General features: G+C 33.1%; 1 protein-coding gene across 9 annotated transcripts in view; it reads right to left on the bottom strand.

Moving 5' to 3' along the window:
• Nucleotides 1-7,032: 7,032 nt before the first annotated feature.
• Nucleotides 7,033-23,223, bottom strand: part of LOC124362133 — a 65,809-nt gene continuing 49,618 nt past the window's right edge. For 8 of the 9 annotated variants that reach the window (XM_046816355.1, XM_046816354.1, XM_046816359.1 and 5 more), the window contains 3 exons: nt 20,132-20,375; nt 14,031-14,147; nt 7,033-9,483 (listed from right to left, as the gene is read on the bottom strand). In XM_046816355.1, coding sequence (XP_046672311.1) covers nt 9,256-9,483; nt 14,031-14,147; nt 20,132-20,375 — 589 coding nt within the window. In that variant the 3' untranslated portion in view covers nt 7,033-9,255. Of the gene's footprint in view, nt 9,484-12,751; nt 12,794-14,030; nt 14,148-20,131; nt 20,376-23,223 lie in introns of all 9 variants that reach the window. The other variant, XM_046816357.1, reaches the window with a different exon arrangement.

The following is a 23,223-nucleotide window of genomic DNA, read 5'->3' as shown; positions in this document are numbered from 1 at the left end:
ACGTCATGTTGGTTCTGATTGGTTGAGCATCAGTCAATTACTACTGGCTCCACACATTTCAACTCATCCGTATAGGCATATATGTAATATTGGCAGTTTCTGATTAACATCTATTGCCTGAGGATAGCTCTCCACAGCCAAATCGAAATAGTTTCAGATTTGAATTGTGCTAACAATGTTTCGACGCGGCATGAGCGTATATAGGAGGGGGGCTCAAGGCAACCCCGACATTTTAAGAGACAAAAATTAAAATTTCACTCAATAGTGTTAGGATAGAACAAATTTGTAGGTCTTAAAGCACTAAAATATCCCGGGAGAAGATTCCTGAGCCCCTATTTTTAAGGGTATTTTACACCTCCTAAACCACCCATTGTGTCAGCCTCCCTGTCAAAATAATGTTATATATATGCACAACCGCAACACTGTGTGTATCAGAAAACTTAGATGATAGTCATTACCGGTTCCTACTCAGATAAGGGATTTGTATTTCTGTTATATTTTTCAAACGATAAAAAATTACTACCCATAACAGCATTAATTATAGAATCCATTATTTGACGATGGCCAAGTTGCGAAGTCCCCAGATTTGAAGGTGCAGAGGGAATGTTGCTAATTTATAATTCCGCGCGCAATCTAGCCAGCAGTTTGGGGGGCATCTATCAGCAGGGGTGTTAGACCTCGCCCTTCTGAGTCAGCTTAAGTTGTCTCTTGGACCCTCTGCCTAAGGTAAATAATTGAGCAATGTTTGGGGAGGGCCATAATACAACACGTGAGGAAGCTCTCACGTCCTGGCAGTCGACACGCCAGCGAGCGACTCACCGCGCGGGTTTTGCTAACAAGTGTGGATTTGTTTTAAAATAAACATCAAGGGAGAGCTGTCGGACCTGACAAAATGGAATACCGATCTCGAAATATTGATTGAAAAATTGAAATGTTTACTTACAATGACAAATGTAATGGTGCTAATTAATACCCATATTTAAACCCAGAGATTGCGGGATTGATGCTGTCAGACGAGCGAAAAGATAACTTATTTTAATTGCTAAAACAGATTTCCGCAATTTTTGGGGATAAGCTACACCAACGTAAAGATGCGTGACAATCCCGCGGTTAGAACAACATTCCAGCGAGTCTGCGACAGGCCTCTAGTGCTACACATTGCGCAGTCATTTCAGACATTTCAGACAAAAAGAAAAACATTATAATAAACTAAGTGTTGGAAGATTAATCAGTAGAGTTAGCATTAGGCTATTACTATTTAAAGTTTATTACCATTATTAAGTATTAATAATTATAAAGAGAAAGCAGGGAGGTTGGCCCCACTGTATACAGTGCATAAATACAAGCATACATCCCATGGGGGTAGTGGTGGCTCGGTAATTGCCCGTATAGCATTACGCAGTGTTTGTACAGCTCAAATCTGATACAATTACGCATTGAGGGTTTGTACTAGTCAAGTTTAAATCAAGATAGAATATACTACTTCGTTTTAAGAAAGGTTTTAAAATAAACATTTAAGAAAAACACCAACTATGTTATTTTAAGCTTGAATTTGGTTTTAAACATAAAAGGCGTTTGGGTAGTAAATTATTATAAATAATAGTATGTAAAAACTTATATTTTGTGAAATTACTTTTAAAGATATTTGACTTCCAAAAATTCTAACGAAAATTTTAAAATCTACAAAGAGACAAATGAGATAGGAAAAGTTTGGAATACAATAATGTTTAAAACATTCGGCACATCATAATAGAACTTTGCAGCTATGTATTCTCCATACTTAACAAAAACACTTTGATGTATTTCATATGTTTGTTGACCTCCATTTATGGACAGTCCACGTAAGTATCTTGAAACGTTTAAATGTTAGGCTTGGCTGAGCTACATCTTATTTTTTAAAGATCTTTATTAGTTGAATACGACAGTGCAACCCCGACTTCAAAAGTATGATTTAGCCAGGAGCTACACTCTCTCAGAGTTTGTAATTGGATGATGCTATGCTTATTAATCATCTGTTATGTAATACTAGGGTCGGTCTTAGGCAGATACGACCGGACCCCCCAGGGCTGAGGAGGGTCTCTCCAAACCATTACTTAAGTTTGCCAAATGAATTATAGAATTATACAGGGGATATGAACATAACTGCTACTATAAGAGCAAGCAGTCAAGTATGAGAATATTGTTAGTTTGTATATTAGCATAGCCTGTACAAAACACAATATTGTCCATTCCAACGGGAAATACAACTTTTATAAAATTATTTAAAACTAGGTAGAAATATTCTCAGGAAATGTTGTATATTAATTTGTTTTAAATTGCATAATGCAGTATTTTTTGTGAATTAGAACGTTAAAATTGGTAACAAACCAATTAGAAACAACCATTATGAATTATTGTTATTCACTTATAAATAAAAATTACATTAATTGTATTGGTACAAAAGAATATTAAATATGGAAAAAGCCTCAACATAATATATTTTCTAATTTTATTGGCCAGTTATTTATTATTAATATTACAACCTCTTGTTATCAACGTGTCATACAGCGTTTACGTAATATACTGTATAGTCGTAATTATATTTAGTGAGAAGGTGGTTGCAAATTAAGGGACATCGCAGTAACATTTGTACCGTTCTCCCCCGCATGAATTAGAGCCGGCTCTGTTTAAAATATTAATACAGTATATAACGTATTTCACTATTGCTGCTTGTAACTAATAAAACATTATAAAATTAAATTGTCATATCGTATCAGTCGAAAACAAATAATTTTTACAATTGAGCGAATGTAGCTACTAACGAAAATAATTTTAAGGCGAGTTCGCAATGTTGTATTCTATTAATAAAGATCTTTAAAATGAGGTACAACTCGGTCTAGTCTCACATTTGAAAGTTTCAAGACTTTCTGAGGGAGTTGTTCCTCCTCCATAGAGATAAACAAACAAAACAAATGCATAAAGGTGTTGATAAGCACGACAGATACATTACTGCACAGTTTTAGTTATGCCAAATATATTTTGAGAAAAGGTATATTTTATGTAAGAGTAAATTTGAACGTAATAGTTATTTTGTTTGGTCAATAACACTCTGTGTTATATAGAACAGATTCCGCTAGAGATAGTTAGGTTATGTCACAACAATACCGAGTACTAAGCGATTACAAACTGTTCGTTGGCGGATGGAGCTTGAGGGCTTGCTTTATTCCAACCAACTTGCCACAGTTGTTCTCATTAAACTTGCCGACAGCTTCACCTCTCCAAACTGGATTGGACCAATTACTCCACAGGCCCTTTAGTTTCCTATAGTTTTGAATCCCTCATTAAAAGTAAATACCATTGAACTGCGAAATACAATTATCTATATTTGTAACTGAAGAAGCATACAGCTGCACATATTGACAAGGTTAATAATTTTCACATGACAAACACACAAATCTAATACATGTATGTGTTCTGTTGTACAAAGTTGAGAATAGTCACTTCGGTAGAATATGTTCCAATAGGTCATATAACAAACGTCTACGTAATATTATTATACTTTATATATCCATCCTATGTATTTTAAAAGAGAATATATATTATGTGGATTGTTCGGTAAAACTAGTTCTGTCTGGTAACGTAAGGATAGCGCTGCCGTGCTAAATGTTTTATTTAATTTGTTATTCATCTTAGTTTTAAATTAATGATCTTATTTTGATCATTAAATTTAAAGTGTTGGGTATTATTTATTATTGAGTTTACTCAATGTAACATGTTTAACCCTTTACTTAGCATGTATCCATTTACAGACATCATCCTGACTGTGCCTATTTCCATCAATCAAACAAAATTAAGAATGAGCTACATAATTTGTCAATAAAAACTGCAGGCTACCTATAGCGTGGAAGAGCTATAGAGCATGAAACCTATCCCACTTGACCCTCCTCAAGGACACATTGACCTGCAGAATTCCGTCATCGGGATCAATTTTGCTGCGTAAAAAATCACACACTCGCTGTATACTGCCAAGAAAAGAGTTAGACTAGCTAACAATAACTTGTTAACCCTCCACTTAGTAAGTATCAACTTCGATACAAGATCCTAACTGTGTAATAGCCCAAACAATACTTTTAACTATTTTAGATTGTTTACATTTTTAAAACACATCAAAGCTTTTAAGTAGGTTAATGTATAAAATTAATACGGGCATAAGATTTGAATTGCAGATTCACAAGATTTTTTAAGTGGCTTCAGTAGTCCCAATGGTGGGTTACAGTACTGACTTGCAAATGAAGACGAATCTGAGCGTTCATTAAAAGTTTGAAGTACAGTATGTAAGTTAAATGTGGCGTGGGCGTCGGTATATTTCCTCTCTCTACTACAATGTTTTACTGTAATTTGTTATACTACATTATATGCATTTATTGTGTGCAATTACGACAGTGTAGCCTAATTGTTATATTAAACATGTCGCCGCTTGTTGCCTACTAATATTGTATAGGCTACTATATTCTATGAAATAAGGCATTATACGAGTATTTTGGCGCCAACATACATTGTGTTAATCTGTAATACAGTCGGAGAAAAGTAATAGAACTAAATGTGTGTAACAGTGAATGCACATGTCGTCAACAAAATATTTCTTGAGGGTGTCTTTATTTCCAGCTTTTTGGCTAATATGTCTGAGTGCATTTGTAAAATATACCACTGGCAGGCTTGTCCATATGTTCGATCAAACAACCTTATACACACATAAAACAAACTACTTTAGATTATTTACTCCGAAACAGTTTCATACGTTATTATACATTATCAATGGCTACTAACAATCAGTTGTTATCGGCGTTATCCAAGAGTTGTAAAACTATCCAAGACAAATGTCTTATCACTAAAGAGATAAAAGATTTGCAACTTGTCGGTAGAAGGGCTTGGAACTACACGCATTCGCCGTTACTAACTCAGAAGCGTCCACGTGATCTGCTTAAAGCTCCATTGTCATGACGCGTGGTTTGTCGAGTCAAAGACCTTTTGACGGATGGGCAGTTCGTCGCTGTTTTTGCAAACTCAAGGTGCGGGGTATTGCACGAGAATTCAGATGCATGTACGAGCCTTGGATAGAATCGCCAGTCAGTACAAGTTGGTTTTTTCGTATACCCAGGATTGAAACTATGTGCTACGTTTTTGTTCGTTGTAAATACATACTGTGGTATTTGAAAGCGTTGTTAACCGTCTTTGTTTCTGTCTTAAAGGTCTAGTTTTACCCAAATTATGGATTCCTGTTCGTACAAATCCATAACCTCCAAAACCATAAAATTGTATTGGTCAACTTCATTATCAAATCAGTAATAAGCTAAACTACAAACGTACGTACGTTGGTCATGGTTAGTTTTGTTGTGTGGTGTGGTGTTCCACAGTGTTGCTCTAGAACTGACTTGATAATGGAGTGGGCTAATGAAGCCATTATGGAGGTTTCAGACCGGTGTGAACAGGAGCTCATAATTTCGAATCCACTACCTTCGAGACAAAAACAAAAACATCCAACAATGCTTTTTCAGTCTCACAAGCGTCTTATTCAAATACCACAGTGTTTCATTACTAATGAATTACAGCACAAGCAATTCATTCGTCTTCGCATATAATTTCCATCGTAGTTAGTCAAAACACAGCTGGTACCAACTCGCGTTTCTATCAACGACCCGTCCAAGCACCCAGATTCTACCGCGCTACCTCGCGACGAACAACTACCCATCCTTCAAAGATCAAGGTCGTCTTTGACTCGGCAAACCACGCGTCGCGTCGTAAGAATGGGTTTTTGTTGACAGATGAGGCTATAAGTAAAATACAAGAATATTATGGTAATGTCATAAGGAAAAACTGTTAATACCTCGAAAATATGATAAGAGCAGTGTGGGCAGAATATATTTACATTTTAGCCTTAAACACAATACCAGAAAACTACAATCTCTGCTAAAAAGGCCCCAATAGCTCATGTAAATATATTGAAAATCATCGACTTTAGTAAACATTTCCACTTACCTGAGGCTGTAATTACTGAGATCAAACCTATTTTCAAAGATCTATCAAGTCCAGACAGAGCTTGCATGGTGGGACTTAAAATCAGTGTGAGTCCCTGAACAATATAATTTGGTCGAGGTTGCCTAAGTCGACATTTGTATTGCAGACAACTTTAGCACTGGGTGTATCGAGGCCATATCCTCATTCAACAAATGCTATATTGTTAATTGTGAAATTTTAGATAAATTGGGAATATCTCCAGGAAACAACTGTGTTAAGTTCATGGTGATGCTGGATGAAATGTGTATCAAAAAGGCAGAGAAGAATTTCAAAGAGTACGAGAAAAAGCATAAAACAGGTTGCTTTGGCTAAAAAAAGACTGGAGGATGAAGAAGTGGCAGAGAAACCAGATAACCCTTTATATGACCCTGGCCACTATTAGGCTAGTTTACAAAATTTTATAACTCATTGTTAGGTGTGAATGGAATGGTTAAAATCAACTCTCTAAAATTCGTTTTAATCTACAAAAGGTCCTTCATTATCTCAAGAACAATACAAGATATTTCAGTTCTGTTTATTATTTTGTTCCTTATACTTATACCTTCAATATGAGGATAAGAAATCCCCATGGTATTATTCAGTTAAACTTAATTAAGTTGTAAAAATTATTTTTTTACAAATTTTGTAAGTTATTTTTTAAATAAAATAAAGCAAATATTTCTTTGACAATTTAAAGTCCTGTGGTCAGATAAAAAATGTAATTATAAGATAAAAAAAGAATTATGTAAATATCATTACTGAGAAAATGTACCTTAAATCACAACAGTTTAACATGGTGGAGATAGGGTCGCCCCCCCCCCCCACCAAGGGGCTAATTAATAATTTAATGTTCTATTTACCTGAGATAACCCTCTGAGTTATCATAATTATAAAATGAATTTGTTTAAAGCAAGCAACATACTAGCTGGTGGGTAAACAACTACATTTATCTAAATACAGTATAAGTATATACATGAAAGGGGAAATAAAGTGGAAACGTAACATTTAAAACTTCCTTTATAACAATTTCAAAACTTACTTTTAACAATTTTTAACTAAGATACAGTATAAAAATTGAAAATACAGTCAGTCATAAGTAACACTATAATGTTACATTCCAAAGGAATAATGTCAGTTTCAAAATGAATGAGAAATACTAAACAATTGTAAATATTGTACCAATAACACATAAATAATACATCTACTAAGTGCCACAGCATCTTGACAGCACAAAAACTGTATTTTACTGGATGTGAGCTAGTTAAGAAGGAACCTTTGGGTATTAATAAGCTCCTCACTTATCTGCCAATGTCTCATCTATCACTTTTTGACCACAGGGTTAATTAAGTTCATCAGGTGATTTAAATTACAAGAATGTTTGGACAATTAAACTACATGTTCCTTGATAACATAATTGGTGTCTACGACATTAGTAGATAGGTACAGAAAATGTTCTTAAAGAGTTTTGGCCATAAACAACTATTTGGTGAAGTTAATTCAAAGTTACTCTGTACCTATCTACTAATGCCACTTTGCTAAAGCTCAGTTATACTCTGTAATGTACTTATAATGCATTTCAGTTTCACATTTCGAGATAAATATGCCTCTTGTGATATCTACCTTTGTCCGAGTAAGCAGGAAAGTATTTTTTTTACATTCAAATTTACTTGAATTATTTAACCCTTCAACTAATAAAGTCGAATGATGCAACTCAATTACACCCGTCTCTGTACTAATATAGTTGCACTGTACGATCATTAGTTATTGCCAAATAACAACTATAATGAGATATGCGATAAAGTTGTATTTATATAGTACGAAAGAGGAATAAATTCTCTTGTTACCATTATAACTGGAATCGATGTTTGGAAGTCTTTGAAATATTGTGGGAAAATAACAATCAGCCAATTGGGACTGCTCCGTTACTGTGGTATTCAGCTGTAGCACGTAAGTAGTTGTTTTGGTTTGTTGTTGTAGTCGGTACATGTTTGTTTATTGTATTGATTGTTTTAATAGTTTGTCATATTAGTTTGTGTTTTATTATGAGTGAACTTAGCCGATCTAGTTCGATCAGGCACTGTATTGCAGAAGAGTAGAGTAGTCAGGATCTTAATTGCGCTAACTGTATTTTGAGTTATGGAAACATGTATATAAAGAGCTATGTATTTTTTCTCATAGTTTAATTTTTTGTAATACATTAGATATGTATAGGCTTCTATTTGAACCAAATTAACAACAATAATTATAAGTAGTTTTTGATAAAAGAACATTGAACTTTAGAATTATTACAATAATATTACAAATTTACCTTCAGAACAGTTTTTATTTTAAAGTGTTTAGTGATAGTGTTTTTTTAAGTTATGTAATATGATTTAAACTCAAAATTAAAATTGGAACATTTTGTAAATTTTAAAATTATGATTACAACAATTTAGAGTGCATATATATCACCTCAAAGTGGAAATTTTTTATTACCTGTTAGGTAAGAAACAAATTTGTTATTTAAAAAAATTTTGTTTGTATTTTTGACACTAGCTTGTAGAGCTTACAAACAATGTTATATACAACACTGGGCATTTTCTCACTAATTTCTGTTTTCATAATTTTTTAAACAAACCATAGAAATAGCTTGAAAATGCCCCATCATTTTAAAGTGAAATAGTTATCAGATGGAGGGTTAACAGAGTAGAAATTTTATACTTTCATTACTACGAGTAGTGATTATTTTAAATTGAAAGATAAGGAAAGAGGACTGTGCAAATTAACCTGACCAATGGTAAGTGATCAATTCAATGACAGTTGGCTCTGGGTGTGCTGGCAAAGAATGCCACCCAGCCTCTAAAACCTATTTCAAAACAAATGTAAAAATTAATTTCTATAGATTTCTACATGGCATAACCCAAAACAACTTCACAAATATTTGGTATTCGGTACATAAAGGTTCGGTTCAAAATCAACTTTTTATAAATATGTTAAAACTTCTATAAGACTTAATTTTAATTTAACCATAACAAAATATTCTGCAAATAAAAAAAATACAGCCTTGCATTTTATTTGTATGATATTGAAAATAAGAATAAAATGTTTTAAACATTCAAATATATCATTAATCTACAGTGTACTTATGTAAATAAATAATATTCATTGTACAATTTAGGAACATTGTTTACTATCACAATATTTCTTAAAATGACAGGAGAGCCAATCCAATAGCATCATTTCTTAGTAACAGTCAACAGCGTTGTGGTCGTGATCACCTGTCTTGTTGTTGGCTGCACTCATAATGTCAGATAAAATAGAGGATAAATTATCACAGCTTTTAATCCACTGCCTGCGTGATTCCAAAGTCTCTTTCCACTTCTTGTCTTCAAAAAAAAGAACAGCAAATTGTTGCACACTAAAATGCATTGGAGATGATGAATCTTGTCCTGGTTCTTTGAGGTGACAGAGCTGTAAATCATTAAGAATTTAGGTATTAATGAAGAAAATAACACTTAAAAAATCAATTCAGAAAACAATACAATAGAAACAAATCTAGAGTGAAAATATTGAGGTTAGCTGCTATTTATGGGCTTTACATTATGGACACGATATTAGAAGTAAGGAAAGCTAATTACAGCTTACCTAGATTAGGCACCTTCCATAACTATTTAACTAGACACCGTAATCAATTGGCAGCTCCACAGATTAATTTACAATTCACAAGGAAAAAACCAATAGTTGCAGGCATTAGATTTTACAATAATTTACCTAAAGATATCTTAGCAATTGACAATTTTCAAAACTTTAAAAATAAGCTAAAGCAGTATTTGATCAGTAGACCACTTTATTCATTTGATGAGTTTTTTTGTTTTTAGTTAGTAGCCTTAAGGACTGAAATGTAAAATACACAAAATAATCTTGTATATAATGATAAACCGTTATAATGACTGATTTGTCATGGGCCTAGAATATAAATTTTGTAGATTGAGTAGGCATTATGCACCTTGTATTATCTTATGATACCATAATTATTGTAATGTATGGTATATTGTAAACTGACGCCATTTTATGTTTGTTACATGTTATGTACAAATTATCAATAAAGTGAATTTGTATTGTATTGTATTGTATTGTATAGCTCCATTCCACCTACTGCTTAGTGCAGCGTCTGAAATCTGACTCTGTCACAGATTTGACTCCTGGAATCGGTCTAAAGAGAGCCAAAAATCCATAACTGCATTACGTTTAGATAACTCTAGTGTTATAATACTCGTACACATGTATATGTATCATAATCAAAAATTGTATATTCTCCCTATAATATATCATGTTACGTTTGTAGAGAGAGATGTCTGTATGTATTCCGACTCTGAAATTAATCTATTGTCTATGACATTACAAGTATTGTCAACTCTCAAGTTACTTACAGTCCATCATGTATCAACAAATCTTATCATTCAAAAGCATTTCGTACTTGAATGATATTACCACCAATATCAATAGTAAATTAAATTTTAAATTAAAATTGCCCAGTGTTATTAGCCATTTCAGTTTTACACATTGGCTGGTGGTACCATCTAGGGTCTATTGTCAGGTTATATATCATTCATTCCAAGTATCATTCCTCAGCAAATGTGTTTAACCCTTACAGTTTATTAAAAAATGAAAAAAAGCTTGCTACACATTTTACCTTATTGGTAAATTGTAACTATAAAAATACAAAATAATTACTTTTAAACTGACTGTTAAGAATTAGACATAGGCTTTTAAGTGAATAAAAAAGCCGAGGTAGAACTTTTTCACACATTATATACCCTACATTATTTACACATCCATGTTTTTAAATGCTGGCTTTAGCAGTTTTTTTCAGTATGACAAACCTTGAAGCAGGAAGCTACACACTTTTCTACACACAATCACTACACTGGTATTGCGATTCTCAGTGATTGTTATGCTTCAAACAAACTACACATCTCATTGTAGCCCAACCAGTATGCCCACCCTTAATTTTTTCACTGTTTTCCCAAAAACCTACTTATCACAGATCGAAATAAAACGGGTCTTTGTTGCACCAACGGCTCTTCTTTAGCCAGAAGTCAGTGACATATTAACCAGGAAAAGTTGTGAAGAGATGTTGGTTACATCAAAATAACATTGACTTTTACAAGTTGCAGGGTTATGTGCTGAGTACGTATTTCTGTAGAGTGTTATTTGAACATGGAGGAGTTACCAGTTATTTGGCTCAGGACCTGAGATATGAAATGGTTCATGTTACACACTTCTGTGCAGAGAGGCACTTTGAGGTATGTGCAGTTATAATAAGAACAGATTGTAATAGTAGGACTGTACAGAACTACTGATGGGGATCTTAGTTGTTTTCAGCTTAGAGGCTCTCTTGTTGTTTTTAAAAAGGAGCTCCTTTAAAGTCTTTCTCTGTGGGGACTTAAACATTGTCACATTAAAAATAAATGTTAACACTATGCAGTGACAAAGGCACTACGTAACTTGGCCTAAGAATAAACCGCTACATAGAGAACGATGACGCTCGACCAAAATTGTCGCCTGAAAACACAAACTGTACTCCCAGCCCAGGAAGCAGCCACTGCTCATCTGTTGTAATCACCAGAAACTATTTTGATAAATCTTCCCTATTTTGATGACATAAAATTTAATTAGTACGTATTCTTATCCGTATTCTCAACCATAACATAGAGTATCATACAGTATTTTTAAAATCTCAAAACTATTTTGTAAGGGTTTACAAATAATTAATTACACCTATAATTATTAAAGGAATTCTCATTTTTTAGTATGTCGTTCTTTAAGATACTTACAACAAATGCTGTGTAACAATTATTTTTACTGTAATTATTTTTTTAATAATGAGGAATTAACGTGGAGAAAGGTTAAATTTTAAACAGAAAACTGTGTTTTTCTCCATATTTTTGGTTATCACAGTCCACAAAAACACAAAAAAATAATTTTCCTTCACTCTAATACATGGCTGAATACTACCCAAATGGGAAAAAAAAATTATTTCCGATACAACATAGGTGTATATTTTAATGTGGTAGACGTTTGAAGTTAGATGTTTAGTGTGTGAGAGAAGTCGCCGGAACCCGAATCCGTAAGGGATCTTCTTTAGAAAAACAAACTGTAAGACAAGCTTACTTTAGTCTTTTTCACTCACATTTATATTATGGTTTGATTATATTGGGAGGGGCTCTTAAGTCACAAGAAATATTAAACCCATTGAGGTAGACACATGCGCTGGTTAAGTAGTGATCGGCCGGGACCGAACACCGAGTCATGTGGTCGGCATTTGACATTACACTATTCACGTAGTTCACCTTATTTCCACTAGATATCGTTGTTATGTCTCTTACTAAGTATTTAGATACCACAAAAAACAAATAATTTCATTTTCAAACTGTAGCTAACCTGACTTTTTAAGTATTTTGTCTCTGTTTTGCTGCTGATCAGCTGATAGTTCATCTTGTACACTGTGTTCTCTGACTGTTTTTTTTTTTTACATTATGTGTAATAATGGAGCGTGAAAACTTGTGATTCTGAAGTTGATAAAGTGTTGTACAGAGATTGTGAGAGGATTGTATTATACCCCGATCTAGAAATCATTTCACTAATTTAGTTATAGACGAATCAGACCCTGAGGATGAAGGTTATCTAATATAAAAATGCCTTGTCTGCATCCAGTGTTGTGAACTAAGAATCTTACCATAGAACAACATAGTTACCATAGCTAGGTACTGACTTTTGTCTGGAACAATAAGAAAACAGTGGTGAGTATTTAATTTTGTTTGTTTGTTTTAAGTTCAAAATTATGAGATATATGGTTAATTTTTTTCCTGTGGAAAAAACATTAAACACTATTAAAAAAGTGCTAAATACATAGTTTAAAATTTTTTCACTTAAAAAAGTGTGTTGTTTTTTATTTTGATTTCTTTATTGCAAAAAATATGTTTTATGGAATTAAAAGTTGTTTAAATAAAGCACTTTATTCAATTAAATTTTATAAAATAATATAGAGGAACTATTAATTTTAAACATTGTTTCAAATTTTATTGTTCTATCATAAACCATAAATATGTATTACAGTATAACTAAACGCTTACATTTTCACCTTAATTAATTGTTGCTACCAAGCCTGCAGAGGCTTATATAACTACTACCTCAATGGGTTAATAGCGTAAAAGAAAGCAATAAGAGTAATAACTGAATCACACAAACTGGCCCATTGTAATAAAAATATTTATAGACTTAGAAATATTTACTTTTGTATTCGTTGTACAAATTTTCTTATTTATTAACTATTTTTATAATTGTTATTTATTTATTTGTTATTTAATAATTATTCAAAAACTATTGATTTGTCGTTTGCTGTTTATTTATATTATATATTATTTATTGAATCCTTATTGAAATTGAATGTTGATTCTATTGATTGTATCAATTTGATAACAATGACATGGTGTTAGCAATACTGTATTTATACATAACCTACACTGCATATATTTGATAAACTTATATTGATCTTGACTGGCCTACGTATTTCTGTGGAATATCTTGTAGCTAAATAAATATTCTATTCGATTAATATGGCCTTGTAGAGATGTATTGATGCAGCACAAATTAATTTCAGCTCTTGTTTTCCATACTTTTACAAAAAGTCATTATTTTTTAATGTAAGTAATATTATTTTTTAAGAATACATTGAATGCTTTGTAATTGTGAAATAAAATAAAATTGATCTTTCCTCAACGTTTTAAACTAGATTTTTGAATAAAATTTGGTAAAAGTAATTTAACTGCAAAATATACTTATAACACTAAAAATGTTTCATTAAAACATTCCATGCTCCACCAGGTACCTCAGGTTCTACACAATGTCCTTATTCACCACACAAATTATCATTCCTTTATGTACCTACACCACTGTAAACAATAGATGTAACAAAATGAAACAAATTTTTTAACTAATATGAAAATTCCACTTACGTCGAAATCACGACTGATGTTCCACTGATTATCTATCTTTTCTAAGTACTCAATGATGTTTTCAGCTGTATTACATACTGTGATATCAGAGATATCTGTCACCCCCCACCAGATTGCCTGAAAAAAATAACTACTTACATTTTCAAACAACTTTTAAGACCTTGAAACAAAATTTCTCAGGATTAAAAATTACAGTGATAGCGTAGGTTTTCAAAACGTGCTCGGATGTTGAAAATGCGACAGGACTGAAAGTGGCATTTCATTTTCTCTTAACCCACTCTATTATTTTTATTTTTATTACTGTTTTAGTTTCAGCTGAAATCTTTTAAAAGAAAATCACTGATGTGCGTATTTTTCTTAAGAGTAGTAAATAAATACTTTACATGCTTTTCTTTCCATGACTGGAATATTAAAAGCTACATGAAAAAGATACACATGTAATTGTTCAGAAGAGCTGTAGCGTTTTAAAAGCTACATTGATTTATTTTTTTTAATAAAAACTTAAATTAAATTAAATTTTTTGGGATTGAAATATTGGGATTTAATTTTAGATTAGATTGTGAAAAGTCAGGGTAAAAACGAACATGTAATCCTTTGGCAAGTTAGTACTGGTAGTTTTAAATTGTTAGGAAGGCAGGTTGACTGCCTTGAATTGATTAGAACTTGTCTTGTTGCGACTATTGTTCTCCTTGTTTGATACAGCTGGACCAATGAGAGAACACCGCGCATGTCCTGCAAAGTTGATTGGAAAGGGAAGTATTTAAGCGCCTGCTCATAATTTTCACCCTTCTTTTGGTTATTTTCGTGAGTTAAGTTGATTACAGTGCGCCGTGTTTCTAAATTTGTTTTTCCGCGAGGGATTTTGAGGTAAGCACCAAATTTATTGTACGTTTTATTGAAATAGTCTTCCTGATCTGATATTAAATTAATTTTGTTGTCTTTTTTATAGGAAAAAATTAAATTCATAGAAACTACAGAGCAATCTGAATAACTAATTCTCGATGAACAATAGAGCACAATAGAATCATACAAGTTGCATTTGGTTCATACTTGCAAGAAAACTGAATTAAAATTGAACTTTGTTAATAACTTTAATTGAGATTTGGAAAAGTAGTAATTTAATTGGAACTGTTTTATTGTGAATTATTAATTGGAAATTAATTGAACATTAATGATTGTTTGAGAGAGTTGTAATCTGAATTGCAGAGACTTGAAAGTTAAGGTTCAACTAGTGGAAAGAGAAGTTTAATTTTTTTTTATTTTTGAATTTTGAGTGAACTTACAAGTGAACATTTCTATTTTCGTTATTTGCAAGTGGTATTTGATTTTTATTTTAAAACTTCATTATTTTATTTTAGAAGAGAGCTCTGATTTTAGTTTGATATATTTTATTAATATTTTTATTTCTTGCCAAAGGAACCTTTAAATTTACTAAACGGTTTGTCAATTCTTTGTGGAAAATAGGGTGATAAAAATTCTGAAACGTTGAACTTATTAATTTGCCAGTTTAAAATAAATCCATTGTTTTTATTTAGAACTGTGATTTTTATTTTAGACAAACCAGATAATATTTAATAGTTAACAATTTAGTAATAAATTGTACTGAATATTCACTCGGAGCTTACTAATAAAAAAATATTTTATACCGTCTTGGATGTCTCATTGATAATTTAAATATTAATATTCTGGAATATTAATATCTACAATCCAAGTCGTTATAAGAGCTAAATTCATTAACATCTGAGCCAAGAAAATTCATTTCAAGCAAGATACTAATGAAACTTAACGATACTTTAAGATACTTATCGTTTCTCAACTAGTGCAATGCTATGATAAGTTTCACAATTTATAACTATCCTTTCAAAATTGGTGTTAAATTTCCTATTTTATCACATGTACTCCAGATTTAACCTCTTAACATACATATATACATATAATTATATGGCAAACCAACAAAATTAGTGGATATTTTCTAAATGAAATTAATTTTTGATGCTTCGAACGTGAAATTACAATTATGGGATAAAACATACCTTATCATACAATAAAAGCCTAAAATCACTTAACTCCTATCAGTATAAAGATACCATCATCAGGAGGTAATAACACAATACATAAGACACAAAAACCGGTTGGCCTACCATTTCAGGCAAATTTTGACACACGTAAATGACTGCAGGATCAACTTACGTCGCTACTACTATCTGCATTATCAGCTGGGTAACGTCTATTATTGCATAACTTCATTCCCTTTAAGGATGGCACTTAATATATAGCGCAACTTTAACTACAGGTTCTCGCTGAATACGTTAGTTTGACCTTTTTTCTTAAATTATATGTAAATTTCATACTACTGCACTCAATTTTCGTCCTTGAAGTATAAATGTAGCAATTCCAGACCATTCTGAATTTACTGAATGATAATTATCAATCCACCTTGTTTAGTTCTGATTATGTCAGGCTTATGTTCATTGTACCACTTTCTACAAGATCTACCAGTTTGATCTACATAGAAGCACAGACAGTTTGAACATTTCATTTTATACACACCTGATTTATCAAATTTATCTATAACCCAGTCTAGGGTTGGTAATTAGAAATACGGTCAATGGTTCTATAAGTCAATTCAAATTCAAATTTCTTTAGTGTCACCATTCCATCTTACATGTATCTCAAAGTTAAAAAACTGGTGACATTGCCGAATTAACTTTACCTAAATCTTAAAAACTAAATGCTGTTAACTCTATAAACTTTTTTCAGATTTTAACATAATTTACTAAATTTTTTACATAATTAGTCTAAATACGTCCAGCTCTGATTTAAAAATACTCAGTAATACTAATCAAATCAAATCAAATCAGATTTTTATTGCCGGAACATTCTATAATGCATGGCAAAAGTCAACTTTTTACTTGCTAGAATTTTGTCATACACCCCACAATAGATCTCATTCAGACATACAATTTACAAATTTACATACATCCATTCATTCGCCAATGATTCCCACTTCCAGCGACGGATTCAGTCAGTCTTTTTAATTGGTGGTCTCCCAATCAAATGCCAAAAACTCGTCTACATTATAAAATGCTTGTGACACTAAAAAGCGTTTCAAACGAGTTTTTAACACCTTGGGCGTTGGAGCGTTTTTTATTGAATTTGGTAATTTGTTGACGAAATGAACACCTGCCTGTGAAGGCAAGCGTTCATAAACCACCGTTCTGTGTCTACCAGTTCGGTAGTTATCTCTGCCTCTAGTCTCATACGCATGTATGTCCCGGCCATTCGTCATGGTACATTTAGACATACAAAACAGAGTTGTTTCCAAGATGTAGAGACTGGGCAGCGTCAACAGTTGTAAATTTTTGAAGGCTTCCTTGCACGACTCTCTAAATTTCAACAGAGCGATAATGCGTATCGCTTGTTTTTGCAGCTTGAACACTCTCATAAATTGATTGTTTGCACAAGCTCCCCACAACACCAACCCGTAAGTGAGATGGGGGTAAATCAAGCCAAAATACGCCATCATTAGAACCTGAATAGGGCAGTATTTGGCTAGAGACCTCAAAACATAAATGCCTGAAGCCAATTTGGAGCAAACGTGATCAATGTGATTATTCCAAGTCAACCCTCGATCTAGGTATATTCCCAGGAATTTCGAGCAGTAGACTTCTTCCAGCATTGTGTCAGCCAACATAACAGCTGGCTCGTCATGCCTGTCTACTGATCGCAAAGCAAAATTTAGAAAATTAGATTTTGCAGAATTTGTCTTAAGATTGAGGCTGTTGAAATGTTAGACGCAGTTGTTGATCTCAACAAAACTTTGCTGTTCCAGAATCAATTTTGATTTGCTAGTGAAACAGAGAGTCGTGTCATCAGCATACTGCACAAGTTTTCCGTGCAGAAGTGATGAACCTACGTCATTGACATAGATCAGGAAGAGAATTGGACTGAGAATTGAGCCCTGTGGGACACCATAGCTCAGGTGAATTGGTTTAGATAATTTGTTTGCGATCTGGACAATTTGGGTTCTGTGGCTTAAAAATGACCTGAGCCACTGGAGAGGCACGCCTCGGATGCCATGAGATTCAAGTTTGTCAAGCATTGTAACATGGTTGACGCAGTCGAATGCTTTCGATAAGTCTAGGAACACACTCAATGTGGGATCCCGACGTTCTAGCCCCTCTACAACCATATCGACTAGACGTACAACTGCGTCTATTGTCGACTTACCCTTCCTGAAGCCAAACTGGTCTTCAGATAGCTGGTTGTGCTTATTTAAAAATTTAAGCATTCTTACCAAGAAAAGTTTTTCGAATATTTTGCTCAAAACTGGCAAAATTGAGACAGGCCGGTAATTGTGTGGGGAGTGGGGATCATCTTTCTTAAAAATCGGGCTCACTTTCGCGGTTTTTAGGAGTGAGGGGAAAACTCCTTGTTCAAAAGAGAAATTTACTAATTGGGTTAATGGTTTCACAATATGCTTTGAACATGTTTTTATTAGCCACATCGACATTAAATTTAAATCATTTGATTTTTTGGCTGGGAGCTGCTGAATTATTTTTTCAAGCTCTTCCTCAACGACAGGTGCCAGTGCCATTGAGGTTACTGGACACTGTCTCCGTCTTGGGATTCCTTGTGGCGGTGATGGGCAAGGGCCTTGCTCATAAGCAACAGATCCAAAGAATCTGTTAAGCCCATTCGCAACCTCAACCGCGTCCTCCACAAGTCTGTCACCATTTTTTAATTTGATTTGATTGTTGCATGATTTGTTTTTATTGTTGATGATGTTCCAAGCAGTTTTAGAAATATTTTTTGAAAATATAATTGATTTAGAAACATCATATGCCTTTGCCGCCTGGATCACTTTTCTGTAAATTAGTTTGTAATTTCGAAAAAACCGTTTGAATTCTTCATTGTGTGATGTTTTCTGAATTTCTGAAAAAAACTTTAGTTTTTCTCTAGAAATTAAAATTCCTTTAGTGATCCATTTGTTGTTTACCGTTTTGGGACAAACTTGTATGGTTTTGAGAGGACAGTACATGTTAACATGAAAGTTTAGTGTATCACTAAACATTTTAAAATGCTGTTCTACCGAAAGACTTGATTCTTGGAATTTCCAATCTTCTTTGGAAAGGGAAGTGTTGAACTATAAAATACTTTCACACAAAAATTGTTTACTGATCTTTAAATAAATTTATATTACTTATAGATTTAATGTATTCGCTTAGATTATTGTACAACTTTTTGCAGAATAATGAGGTGATTTTTAAACTACTTTCAATCTGTTAGGTATTGTAAATTGGTTCAATGGTTACTGGTGAACAGGCTGGTTTTGGTATATAAAAATTAAGTTTTGTTATATGTTAAGTATACATTGAAAAATATATTAAGAAGGTTGTGTATTGGAAATTAGTCCAGTGTTGTGTGAAGTACTGGCGAACAGGCCGGTTTTGATACATAAAAATTAAGTTTTTTTTATAAAATGTACATAAAGAAGGTTGAATATTGAAAATTGGGCAGTTTCAATTTGCAGTTTCTTGAAAAAGGGCTTACATGAGACTCTCCAGAAATAGCTATGTGTCTTTTGTAACGAGTTATACATAAAAGAGTCCAATGAGCCCGGTTATCTGATTATCTTGCTCTTATACCGCAGACAGAGGTGCATTTAAATGAAAAAACAATATTTTAAACCAATTGTTCCTTTTTTTAAATATTGAAGTCATATACATTTTCCTTTCCAATATAAATTGTAAATATTGGTACTATTCTTAAGATGTACTTAAAAAGAACGTATTGGGGCCACAAGTAAATTTATTTTCAATTGTTAAAAATTGTTTCAGCTAAAAAATAGCTCTCTTTACTAACATAATGTTTCCTTTCATTGAATTACCATGCACATGCCTAAATTTAAACATAACACATTTTATGGTTTTCTTAAAAGTGTTAACATTTTGCCAAAAAAAGTGCTTGATATCAAGCATTTTTATCCTTGTTTTTGAAGGGGGTAAACAAGTTAGTAGATCAAATAGTTTGTGAGACACATAGTGTATAATCTGAGTAGAAAAGATAAAAATAAATAACACCTGAGAAAGTATACAAACCTTTAAGCAACCAATTTTACTTAGTTTTTTGAAAACTCTGATTATTTGAACAGTCACATCTTTTTTTTGTTCGATCGTTGAGCATCGTAAGATAGATGAACTAATGGGAACATTTTCCTCCATCAAGTGTTTGTCTATTGTACATTGCCAGAAATTTAAGGCAGCGTTCTTTACTTCCCAGTTCAAATCATTCATTACAGCAGCCAACATAACTTCATACATCCTATTCTCTTCACTGAGTTCACTGAGGACAAAAAATTTATATTTAAATTGTTATCTTTTTTTCATGATACATAATGAAGCAAATATCTAGTTTAGTGGCTATCATTACAACACACTAATAAAGTTTATTTAAATTAACTGTATTTAGGTTACTACTTTTACTTTTAATGGTAAATAATAGTTTGTAATATACTGTATAGATTTGTTTCAACATATCATAAATTGTATACTAAATTTAATTTCATTTTAATGATTTTCCTCTGTTATTGATAAGATGAGGTGAGTTTTCAAAAGATGTTTGAAGATCAAAGGAGTAAATGCCATCCCAAGATCAACAATGTGAACAGAAGAGTCATTCCAGACGCAGAATCGTTGCAACGAATAAGTGACAGCTGTGGAACAGTGTCGGCTAACAGTTCCAATGTAACAAAACAGCATATTAACTTAGTTACGTCTAGTACATGGGATTTGTTTAATTATTGCAATTGGGCAATATATACATAAAATATAGAATTGTTTATGCAGTTAAAAAGTAATCACTAATGAAAAATGCACTACTGTCTAATTCTTCTATAACACTGAATAGCTTCTGTTTTAATTTTACAATTATAAACAATATAAAATGGTTAAATAAAATCAAGGTTTATAAAGATTTTGCCAAGGTATTAAAATAATTTACTAGGGATCCTAGAGCTAAAACTAATGATACATGCTGGATAAAAACATATACATGTTCATGAACACTGTTGAACCAAGTCAAAGAATTCTGCCATGTCATATACGGTGTAGTCTGCAAGCCAGTCTCTTAGGTTCTAATTCAGCTCATAGCTGTTGAAACATCGAAGTGACTCTGGAAGAGCATTGTGGAGTTTACGTCTAGTGTAAGATGGTTTCTTTTCATACAATGCTGTGCGATAAAGGGGTAGGATATATTGTGATGCATGTCTGGTGTTGTGTGCATGTACACTACTTCCTGTAGGCAGCTCCATCTCATCGATATGCAGAACAGCAGCTAGTATATAGAGTACGACAGTTAGGATACTGAGAGGACTCTCTGCAGCTGTCCATTAATACTCTACTTCATTAATATTCTACTACTTTATCACTCATTGTATCTTCACCTTAAACATCGCTATCCTGACAATAAGTCTCAGCATGTTTCACATTCCAAGTTTTAAAAAATTGACTTACAACACAAGTCTCACAGTCAGCTGGATCAGTAATACTCTACTTCATTAATATTCTACTACTTTATCACTCATTGTATCTTCACCTTAAACATCGCTATCCTGACAATAAGTCTCAGCATGTTTCACATTCCAAGTTTTAAAAAATTGACTTACAACACAAATCTCACAGTCAGCTGGATCAGTAATTGTCTTTAACATTTTAAACATGTACAACAAACTCAAAACGCAACAGAGAGCAACCACAAATATGTCAGCTGAGATCCAGCGGACAAGGAAGACTAGTGCATATGTGCGGAACACCAATCGCAGCACTGCAGCAGTGGTGCAATGAAACAGTACTTATGTTACAAATACCTAGTAGTAATGTGGGGAATTCTTTTGGATATAATGTTTCACTCTTTTCTCAAAATCAATATTTTTGTGTTTTCTTTTATAGTATTATAATTGAATTTTATAGATGTTCTGAAAATTATATGTATACCTGCTACATTATTTGATTTTAAGGTTTATATATGTTCCTTATATCATAATCAGAAATGTATACTTGTTTGGCTGGATATTCTTGACAACTTCTGCAATTAATTTTATAAATTTATAAATTGTTGTAAGAATTGATTTGTTTTTAGCCAGAAGAAAATATTGTCATATAACACAGAAATTCACAGACCAATGAGATAGAATCCCCAGGAGGGTTTATTTCTGATTTGTTTACACCCGTCCAGCCATGCTACATTTCTACCAAGACAGAGCGCTCATTATGCCTCCTCATTGTGAATGTAACATGTGATCTTAAGAGAAGGCTGGAACAGAACTATTCTCTCTTTCTCCCAAGACAGCATGACAGAGAGCACTTATTATGCCTCCTTATAGTAGCCGTAACATGTGATTTTAAGAGAAGGCTGGAACAGAACTATTCTCTCTTTCTCACAAGACAGTATGACAGAGAGCGCTCATTATTCCTCCTCATAGTGGCCGTAACATGTGACTTTAAGAGAAAGTTGGAACAGAACTATTCTCTCTTTTTCCCAAGACAGCATGACAGAGTGCCCTCGTTATACTTTCTCATTGTGAATGTAACATGTGATGTTAAGAGAAGGCTGGAACAGAACTATTCTTCCTTTCTCCCAAGACAGCATGATAGAGAGCGCTCATTATTCCTCCTCATTGTGAATGTATCATGGGATCTCAAGGGAAGGCTGGAACACAGCTAAACTCCATTTCAACCAAGACAGCATAACAGAGAGCGCTCATTAACCCTCCTCATTGAGAATTTAACATGTGATCTTAAGAGAAGGCTGGAACAGAACTATTCTCTCTTTCTCCCAACACAGCGTGACAGAGAGCGCTCATTATTCCTCCTTATTGTGAATGTATCATGGGATCTCAAGGGAAGGCTGGAACATAGCTAAACTCCATTTCAACCAAGACAGCATAATAGAGAGTGCTCATTAACCCTCCTCATTGTGAATGTAACATGTGATCTTAAGAGAAGGCTGGAACAGAACTATTCTCCCTTTCTCCCAAGACAGCATGACAGAGAGCCCTTATCATCCCTTCTCATTGTGGTTGTAACATAGGATCTCTGGAGAATGCGGCCTCAACCCCTACGTTAAACAATTCTAAATACTCTTGTCACTCTGGATGAAATGCAGAGGTCCTTATATGATAGAAGGTGTGTAC

This window comes from Homalodisca vitripennis, chromosome 5, assembly GCF_021130785.1.
Source record: "Homalodisca vitripennis isolate AUS2020 chromosome 5, UT_GWSS_2.1, whole genome shotgun sequence".
Lineage (NCBI taxonomy): Eukaryota > Metazoa > Arthropoda > Insecta > Hemiptera > Cicadellidae > Homalodisca > Homalodisca vitripennis.
This window is presented reverse-complemented; position numbering and strand designations above follow the sequence as displayed.